The sequence below is a fragment of the Neovison vison genome, chromosome 6 (assembly GCF_020171115.1).
Source record: "Neovison vison isolate M4711 chromosome 6, ASM_NN_V1, whole genome shotgun sequence".
In the NCBI taxonomy this organism is placed as follows: domain Eukaryota; kingdom Metazoa; phylum Chordata; class Mammalia; order Carnivora; family Mustelidae; genus Neogale; species Neogale vison.
This window is the reverse complement of record NC_058096.1, coordinates 222313250-222322971: the sequence shown is the minus strand read 5'-3', so window position 1 is coordinate 222322971 and position 9722 is coordinate 222313250. Positions and strand designations below refer to the sequence as shown.

Sequence of the window (9722 nt, the reverse complement as noted above, 5' to 3'; positions counted from 1 at the left end):
GCCTGCCATTCTGCTGTTGATGGGTGGTGGGTGGTTTCTGGTGGGAGGTAGTCAGGAGAGACAGCAGCTCTGAGCTCCCTTGTCCCGTGCCTTTGTGGAGGACCGGACGGTGGCTCTGGGGGGTGGACCCAGGAGGGGAAGCGCTGGTGCCAAACAGCCTTCCAAGAGGGTGTGACAGTTGGCGGTGAGTTTTGACTCCGACTGTCCTGGGTGAGTTCTGGTTTTTGGCCCAAGGATAAGGGCTAGGCAGGGAGGGACCCCATCACACGGGCCTTTTTAGAGCTAGGGTTGCCGTGTCGGCACCCCCTCCTCTTCCCCTGTGAACCATTTCCCCAGAGGGAAGCACTCCATCCCCACAGCCCTGTGCCCTGGGTCCACCTTGAGAAGCCACTAGATGGGGGGGGGGGCAGGTGAGAATTTCTTGACTTTAGCAGAAGTCCCCAGGTGCCCAGGTCCTTGGGGTAAGGAATCCCAGATTGTTGGGCCTCATTCTCAGCCTGGCCCCGCGTCCTGGTGGGCAGCCTGAGGCATCTTGGCCCAGTGCCAGGCTCACTGGGGGACTCTCCTTTCCTTCTGGCTCCCCCAGGTGGCCCAGCTGGGCTGTGGCAGGGAGACCACCAAGAGGTCCTCCGAGGGTCAGGTTCAGCTGGGGGGGGTGGTGGGGGTGTCTGTGTTCTCAGATTCGGATGGATTCTGCAGTGTTAAAACCTTCTAAGGAAAGAGAAAGCCACTTGGGAGCCCTCTGGCCTGGCGAGCAGAGATCAGCTCTGCTCCGCGGCGCGCACCTGGCCCTGGCTGGCTGTGTGACCTGGAGCCTCCACGAGACCCTTTCTGGTCTGCCCATCAAGTTGGGGAGATAAAACACGCTGGCAAGGCGGACTCCCGCGGGGGGCGGGGAGGATCTCACTATCCAGTCCTGTGAGGAGCAGCTCAGACACAGGGAAGCCCCCTCCTCCCCTGGGAAGGGGGCACCGCGCGGCCGCCCGCAACACAGAGGCAGGAACAAGGCAAACCAACCTTCTCACATCTTTATTTGAAAGGCACAGCTAAGCCCACCCTCCATACAGCATTCTCCCTTCTCTCCGCAGCGATCAAACGACTGAACACAACAAAAGCTGACAGTCTAAGAGGCTATATACAGACACAGGTGTGGGTGTTGCTTGTTTTTTTTTTTAAACATTTTTCTGTCTTTTTTTCTTTTTTTTTTAATATCCCTTTTCTTAAAAGACAAGCTAGTATACTGGAAAAAGGGGAAAAAAAATAAAATAAAAACCAAGACAACTTGAGTACCCTCATCTTTATTCGGGGAGGGGAGAAAGGGAATTCTGGGACGCCCGCCCGCCCGCCACCCCCACCCCTGCTCCTGGCTAGGCTCACTGTCTCCGCCCCCTCTCCGGGAGAGGACAGGTGGGCGTGGGCTCTGGAACTAGCGGAGGAGGTGAGTGGGGAGGGGCGTGGGGTGCGGGGCGGGAAGGGGCAGCTAGCAGTGGTGTTTGCATGCAGTGCCAGGGTGGGAGGCTGGGGGGCGTGTGCCCTGAGGGGCCTGGCGGCCCTGCGGTCAGGTGCACTTTTGCGGAACAGGGCTGTGCAGAGGTGCTGGGCTTCTTGAGGCTTTGCTATCTTCTGACCTGGCCTCCCCTTTGTGCCTCCAGGCCTCAGCTGGCCTCCTGTGTGGAATGAGCGGGCATTCACCCACTCAGGCTGCAGGGGAGGAGGATGAGGGAGGGCGGAGAGGAGAAAGGAGAGGAGTGGGGGAGGCCGGGAGCTGGGGGTGTGAGCGAAGCTAGGGGTGGCGCGCGGGCAGGGCTAGGACCCCAGCAGGCGGCTACCATAAATACTACCAAGTTCGGCCGAACCCGAGCTACACTGTGTCTTGCACTAAACATCCCTCTCTCTCCGTGTCTGTCTCCCCTCTGTCCCCCCCACCCTCCCTGTCCCCACCGCCCGCTAATCCGACTTCTCGCCGTCATCCTCCTGGTGGGTGTCCCCGTCGTGCCCATTCTTGTCTTCCTTGGAGAGGTGGGCCTGGGAGCCCAGCGCGGACAGCGAGAGGAGGCCGGTGCCAGCGCTGACCGCGGGCAGCGAGGGCGGCTGCAGCCCCACGGGCAGTGGGGTCAGGGGCAAGGCCAGAGCCTGAAGCTGGGACAGCTGATGGGCTTGGAGCTGCTGCTGCAGGGCACACGGAAGGGAAGCATGAGCTGCCTGGGCCTCCCACCCAAGACCCAAGACCCAAGACCCAAGACGCAGACATACCCGGATGATGGAGTTCAGCTCAGGAGCGGTGACCTGCTTAGCCCTCTCGATGGCTCCCAAGACCTGCTGCTGGTGCTAGAGGGGAGATGGGGTAAAGAGAGGAGCCAGGAGCTATATGCCCTGATCTCTGTGAGGGTTTGAGGCACAGAGCCCAGGGGAAGGCACCCCCCGCCCCGCACTGTGGCTTTCCATCCCACCAGAAAACCCCTCCCTCCAGCCACTAGCCAGATTCGCAGAAGACTCAGAGGGACTGGTGCCAGATACTTAAGAAAACGCCATTGTGCGAGTCTGAGAGAAACCCTGGACCATGACCTATTCAATGCCAAGTACAAAGAAGTAAATGTACAGTGCACAACCTGGCCAACTGTACAGGGAAGTCTTGATCCTAAGAGCTTACAGATTGTGCTGAGATTTGCTAATCTAAGCTCCTCTCCTACTACAACTGGGGAAGGCACAGTGGATTCTGGCAGTACAGGGTAAGAGTCTAGGTTCAGGACAGTCCCTCCTGGAGCAATCTGCTGCCCACACCCCAGCCCTCCCTATGAGTCCATCTCTCCTGCCCTCAGATGCCGGACTCTGCCAATCTCCCTTTTCGCCTTGCCTTCCAGGAAGCCCCTGTCATGAAAGGAAAGCACAAGTCTAGGTCTTCAGGGCCCCAAGAACCTCCTCCTCTAGGGTTTTCATAGTGTCCTTCTGGGCATGCAGGTCACCCGCAAGGACCCCAAGATAAAGTCAGGGATTAAAGAGGAAACGATGAATAACAGACAGGAAACCTGGCGGAGGGCAGGAATGGCAGAGCGGGGAATGCAGAGTGGACCTCACACCAAGACTCAAAATCCCAAAAAAAACAAAAGCAAAGCTCGGCACGTGGTTCCCCAGGGCACATGTGTGTCCCCGCGGTCTGTGTTGCACCTGCACGTGTCTGTCTGTCTGTCTGCAGACACGAGCTGAGCGCCCTCCCGACACACCTGGCCTCTGGTTTCTGGCCTAAGGCAGCTCACAGGGCCTGGCAGGCAAACCTCGGGAGGGTAAAAGGCAGAATCCAGAAGGGGGAAAAAAAAATCTCAGTACTGTCTTGGGCATATCCGACATTTTTACCCATGGAATGACTCACTCAGGCCGGGAACTCTACAGCAGAGTGAGGCCCCTCCCTCCAGCGCCCTGAACCCTGGGGTTTCTCCAGCCTGGGGATTCTTCTGTGTCTGGAAGGTCCACAGAGTGGAGCTGTGTGCCGCGGGCATCCAGAAGCTGCTGGGGGGCGGTGAAGGGGGGAGACAGGCCCTGGGGCAAGTTCACGGTCCAGCTACCTCCTCCTCCTGGCAGCCCCAGGGCGCCACTCACCTCTTGGGAAAGGTAGGGTAGGACCTGGGCACAAATCCCATTCAGCCTCTTGACGATTTCAGCCTGTAACACACACACACACACACACACATACACACACGGGCCTCAGCCCAGGGCCGCAGCGGGGGCAGGTGCAGACCTGCCCCGAGAGGCCTGTGAGGTGCTTCCTCCGAGGAGGCCAACTCAGCCCAGGGTCAGACCAACACCCGGAGCCCACGGGCACTGGGTCAGCAGCCAAGGTGGGGTCCGAGGCCAGCTCTCAGCCCCACAGCTAAGAGGGCAGCTTGCCGGCGGGGCGGGGGGGCGGCAGGCAAAGGAAGGCCGAAGGGAGAGAAGCAATCCGGGAGCTGGCATGTCCCCCCCACCACTGCCAGCAAGGGGAGTAGTGGGTAGGAAAGGTCTTGGCCCCCCACCTCAGGGAGGGAGAAACCTCCCAGGGAGGCCTGAGAAGGAACAGGGGGAGGGGCTGGGAAGGTCACAGGATCAGGTGTAGAGGCCTGACTGGACTTGGGGCACGGCCAAGGGGCCGGGCCCACCTGTCTGGAGTTGCAGGGGGTGGGGGGAGCGTACCTGCTTGTGCATCTCAATGTTCAAGCCGTAGGACATCTCATAGTACTGCGTGGTAGAGAGACAGAGAAAGAGAAATGGGGGTGGGCGAAGACTGGGCTGTGTGACAGAGGGACAGAGACACACATGCCCGGAGGGCGGGAGCAGGAGGGCAAGCGGGAGTCCCCCACACCTGGAGCAGGAGCCCGGGCACCTGGCGGGGCTGCATGTGGGGGGCTTCGGGGCCCCAGCCAGGCCTGGTTCCCTGGTTTCTGGAATAACTATCCAGCCCCCTCTCCAACACACATACATTCCAGGACTCCTAATCTTTTATCTTTATGTGTCTTGTCTGCGGGTGGCCCCAGACTCCGGGGAAGTTTGCCTTCCTGGATATAAATAACCAGGATAAACGAAGCCTGCGGGGTCTGGCTCTGGGGTCAGTAGCGCCCCCACCCCCCCACGCCCTAGATCTGACCGTGCCTCCTCTCCTCCTCGAAAGCCCCTCATGGCTCCCCATCATCCCTGGAGGTGGGGCTGGGGAAGCCAAGTTCATTCCCAGGACTTTCTATGGTTTCTTCTCCTCTGCCCAGCAAGCTCCTACTCATTCTTCAAGACCCTAGCCTCAGTGCCCCATCCTCCATGCAGCCTCCTGGGCAGTTCCCTCCGCCGAACACACCCATCCTGGGTTGCTCTCTCTGTCCTAGCCCCAGCCCTCCAGAGCTAGGAGGGTCGGCGTCTGGCTCTGCCTCCCCCGCAGCCTGGGAGAGCTGGGCTCTGGGCTGGACTGAGGCAGGGGCTTTTTGCTGTAGACCTGCCACCTGGTGGGTAGAAATCCCAGCAGGGGATTCTGGTATGGCTCACAGGCAGGGTCTCAGATGTCAAGCAAAGAATGCGGGTGTCACCCCTTCCCTCCCTCCAACCTCAAAGGACGTCCGCTTTCTGCCCGATGCCCCCCCAACCCCCAGGAGTCCTCCTTCTGAAGCTCGGGCAAGGAGGGGTTAAGGGCTGGGATGCCCGAACTGTGGGGGCAGGGAAGGATCCGGCTGCTCCCCCAGTCAGTTCCTGGCTTTGGCTTACACAGCGGCTGCCTCCTCTGCTGCCAAGGACAGCCGGGGGACCTGGCAGGCCCGGGCTGCAACCCGGTGGTTTGGCACCTGGGCCACTGCCTGGGCCGGCGGCCAGGCCAGCAAGACGGCCTCGGCCAGGCCCCAGGGGCCCAGCTGAATGGAGAACAGACCCCGCAGCCTTGTCCATCCCACAGGAGGTGGCCAGGGTTCAGGCAGCTGCCAGGGCTGCAGGAGGGTCAGGGGTCTCCCCTCCCCTCCCCACGGGAGCCCAGCTTACCATCACATAATGACGCTGCATCTCTGACTTCTCGCTGGCCAGCTTGTCACATTCCAGCTTGAGGCTGAAAAAGAACAAGGGGAGAGGGACCAGGGGCCCGTTGTGCGGAGCGGGGGGGGGTGGGGTGGGGGGGAGGCACAGAACTTTGGCGATGCGAGGGGGCTGGGGGGCGCGGCTCAGGCTTCCTAGAACAGGCAGACTCCGGTTCAGCCAGGGACTCAAAGAAAACTCTTCCCTGTCCGGAGACTCGATGAGATCAGTAATATTGGTGTCACCCTCATTTCCCGATGATGCAATGGATGCCCAGAGAGGCTGAGTAATTAGCTCAAGGTCACACAGCCAGAAAGCTGGCTTCGGAGGCCACAGTCCCAATCCCTGGGGAAAACTATCCAGCCAGGGAGGAAAGAACGGAAACCACAGAAGTAGGGAGAGGGTGGAGGGTGGAAGGCTGGGCTCTGGGTCGGATTCACCAAGGACTCTCCAAGGGGGTCTGGTCCGTCTCGTGAGCCTTGATTGCACTAGGGGGTAAAAATTCCCACTGTTGAGAGCCGCAGGCCTCTCTCAGGCAGGGATGAGCTTAGGCCATTTCTCAAAGCCTACCCACCCCGTCCCCAAGGAGAAGGGCAGAGAAAGACCTAGAAAGCTGACAGCACGGACTCAAGCCAGGTGCACTGGATTCAAAGGTCAGCCCAGACCCCTTGATGCTATGTGGCTCTAAGCAAACCCCTCTACCTCTCTGTGCCCTGGTCTCTGCATCCCGAAGTACCAACCTCCCAGGGTGGGGTGGTGAGAAGGAAATGGATTAAGACAAGAAAATCTGGGGACGCCTGGGCAGATCAGTTGTTAAGCCTCTGCCTCTGGCTCAGGTCATGATTCCAGGGTACTGGGATCAAGCCCCGAGTGGGGCTCCCTGCTCAGCAGGAAGCCTTCTCTCTCTCTCACTCCCCCTGCTTGTGTTCCCTCTCTGTCAAATAATAAAATCTTTAAAAAAAAAAAAAAAAAGGACGAAAAAATCTTCTGGAACGATGCCTGGTATACAGTAAGCACCCAATAAATGCTTGGTCCTAAAGTCCTCCTAGGGGCCTGACGCTTCACTACACCAAGCTGACTTGTATGCCCAGAGTCAGAGGTGAGCCATAGTTTCTGTTGCTGTGGACCCCCCCACACCGTGAGTTTGTTTTCTCTCATTTTCTTTAAAAAACGCTATTTGTTGACACTATTAGCAAAAAACAAAACAAAACAAAAAAAACAACCAAAAACAAAACAAAACCAAGCAAAACCCCAATCAGGCAATTTCAGCCCAAACTCTGAATTTCTGGCGCTTCTTGAGGGTCTGGCAAATCTTGGGTGTGCCCCCAACGCGGCAGGACCCCTCACTGTACCAGAGAAACCCAGGCCCAGTGGATGGAGACCCCAAAGTTCAGAGAGGGTGTCTGGCTTCCCCAAAGTCACCCAGCACAGGACAGCACTCTGACCCGGAGCTACGGGACTGCACCAGCGCCAGTGCTCACTGAGATGGGCCTGGGCCAGGCTGGGAGGGAAGCATCCCCTAGAGGGGCTCAGAAGAGCTAAGTTCGCCAAGCCAAGTCCCCAACCAACCAGGGGACCAGAATAAAGTTCATGGGGCCTTTCAACTGCCTGTGCCTCAGTTTCCCTGTCTGAAGAACAGGCACACTAACAGGACAAGAGGATGTTGGTCCAGTATTTAGGGCGTGGGGAGCACAGCCAGTACCCCCCAAAAGGTGGGGTTTTTGAAAATTTATCTATAAATCTGTATCTTGTTATTTCTCTTCTCAGGAGAAAACCCAGGATCCTTCTTGGAACACTCTGGTGTTGGCAAACTGAGGTCCCAAGAGGGCCCAAGGCCCGGTGGGGAATTGTGACCGTGACCAAGGACTCCCTTCTGATTCCCAGGCACAGCCCCCCGACTCTGTAACAGAGCCTTGAGAATCTGCATTCTTCAACCCAGAGATTGGCTGCAAACCTGAGTCGGCCCCTTCTCTGCTGTGCAGCCCCCAGAAAATCTCTAACCTCTCTGGGCTTAAATGTCTTAAATGGTGAGATGAAAATAATACCAGGTCCTTCCCCTCAGCTCTGGCACGTGGCAAGCCCTTTACAATGTGAGAACCTTAAATTATGGAGGAAGAGCCGCCTTTGAGAATCTGTTAGGACGCCAGGAATTCCTTCTCCAAAACTAAGCAGAAAGGTTTGAACAGGCTACAGAGGGTTTTCTTTTGGGGGTGGGACGTGAAAGGTCCATCCATTCCCCAACTTCTTGGGAGGTCTTTTAACCAAGGGGGGCTGGGGGGGTGGTGGGCTGGGGAGAGGAACTCTGAAGCCACACAGACAGCTGAGTCTCTGGGCAAATAATTGTAACTTTTTGCGCCTCAGTGTTCTTACCTGTAAAATGGGCTGTCTTGAGGTCTATGCGAGTTTAACATTAGAACGTGCTCACGGCAAGGCCTACCACATAATAGGACACTCTCTACCTACGTTTTTTTCAGATATGAGTATGTAGCTGTGGCCACAACCTCCCCTCCAGGCCTGGGGGGTGGGCCGCCCACCATCCCCCCTGCGGGGTCTCTGGGCCCCTGCTCACCTGTGGTACTGAGCCTGCAGCAGCTGAAACTCGTCTTTGATGCGGTCGCAGGAGTCCGAGGTGGTGAATTTGAGTTGCTGGGGTAGGTGAGACGAGCCCTGCGGGGCGGGGGAGCGGCCCCGGTCAGGGCCAGGCGGGGCGGGGCGACCCCCAAGGCTGCGGCCAGTCGGCGCAGCTGCAGCGCGGCCCCCCCTCTCGCCCCACTTCCCGGGCCCGTGTTTACAGCCCCTGGCGCGGCCCCCGCCCTCGCTTCCTGCCCCCGCCTCTCCCGGGGGAAGGCGAGGGGGTGGGTGCGCCCAGAGCCGCCTCGTTCCCCGCCACCCCCAGGCTGTGGGGGTGCGTTTTAAGGTCCGCCCTTGGTGGGGGGCAGCGTGCGCCCTCTACCGCCCCTCCAGAGCGCGGGGGGGGGGGAGAAGCCCAAGTGCCTCTGCGAGGGGGGAGAAGGCGTCCTAGAGACCCCCTCCCCAAGTTGGTGGGGGCGCAAGGCCTCCCTGCAAAGTCGCCTTGGGGAAGGATCCTCTCCCAGCGCCCCCAAATTACCCGGGGGGGCCTCCACCCCAGATTCCCAGCACCCTTCTTCCCGACCGCGCTCTTCCGGGAGGGGTGCGCCTCGGATCTCCCCCCACTCCCAGGCCCCAAAACCAGCTGCGGTGCTCAAGGTGCCCGGTGGGGCTCCCCGGGTGCCCCAGGCCCGAGGCCAAGGCCGCCCGAGGCCCGGCCTGGCTGGGGTGGGGGGGGTAAGCATGCCCCAGGGGCTGGGGGGAAGGGGAATCCGGGCCCGGAGCTGGAGGGGACGGGGCCTGGGAACTAGGGGGCGAATCCGGGTCGCGAGCTGGGAGAGGGACCGGGACCTACGGGGCGTCGGTGGGGGAGAGCCCGGGTGGTGGGGGCGGGGGAGTAGCGCTGGGCCGGGAGCTGGAGGGGACCCGGCCCAGGAGTTGGGGGAGGCGCCGAGTAGGGAGCCGGCGGGAGTGGGGGGGGGGTGGCCCGGCTGGGAACCGGGGTGCCAGGCGCCGACCTGGGGGAGGTGCGCGGGGCCCGGACCCGGGCGGGGGACGGGGAGGAATGGCCCGCACGAGAACTGGGGGTGCCAGGCGCGGACCTAAGGGGGATGCCGGGCCCGGACCTGGGGGTGGGGGGTGGGGGCGCCGGGCCGGCGGGCCCCGCTTACCGAATGCCTGCTTTGTGGAAACATCATGTCAGTCGCGGCGGGGGGCGCGGGCTGCGCCCCGGCTGTGCGCCCCGGCTCGGGAGGCCCGGGGCGCCGGGCGGCCGCGCCTTTGTCCCGGCGCCGATCGGCAGCTCCCGGGGCCGCCGCCGCCGCCTCCCGCGCCCGGCCTCGCCCGCTTCCTGCGCCCCCTCCCCGCGCGCCCGGCCCCGGCGCGCCCCGGGCCCCGCTTCCTGCGCGCCCGGCGCCCCTCCCCGCCCCTCCCCGCCGCCCGCCTCCCCGCACGCCCGGCCGCCGCTCCTATTGTCTAATGGCGGCGACGCCGGCAGTGGCCGCGGCCTCGGCTGCGCGGAGGCTCCGGCTCCACCTGCTGCCGCCGCCGCCGCCGCCGCCGCCGCTGCTGCTTCCCGGGCCCCGTGCGCGCCGCCGAGGGGGGCGCGCGCCCGGGGAGGCCTGCGGATCCCCACCCAG

At 61.3% G+C, this 9722-nt stretch overlaps 1 protein-coding gene across 1 annotated transcript; it reads right to left on the bottom strand.

Moving 5' to 3' along the window:
* Window positions 1-1013: 1013 nt before the first annotated feature.
* On the bottom strand, window positions 1014-9361 carry TLE5 (TLE family member 5, transcriptional modulator). Its single transcript, XM_044254592.1, has 7 exons — window positions 9255-9361; window positions 8084-8181; window positions 5485-5548; window positions 4165-4209; window positions 3595-3657; window positions 2254-2328; window positions 1014-2169 (listed from the first exon to the last, which is right to left on the bottom strand). The coding sequence occupies exons 1-7, from the start codon at window positions 9279-9281 to the stop codon at window positions 1948-1950; spliced, it is 594 nt and encodes a 197-aa protein (XP_044110527.1). The 5' UTR covers window positions 9282-9361; the 3' UTR covers window positions 1014-1947.
* Window positions 9362-9722: the final 361 nt, after the last annotated feature.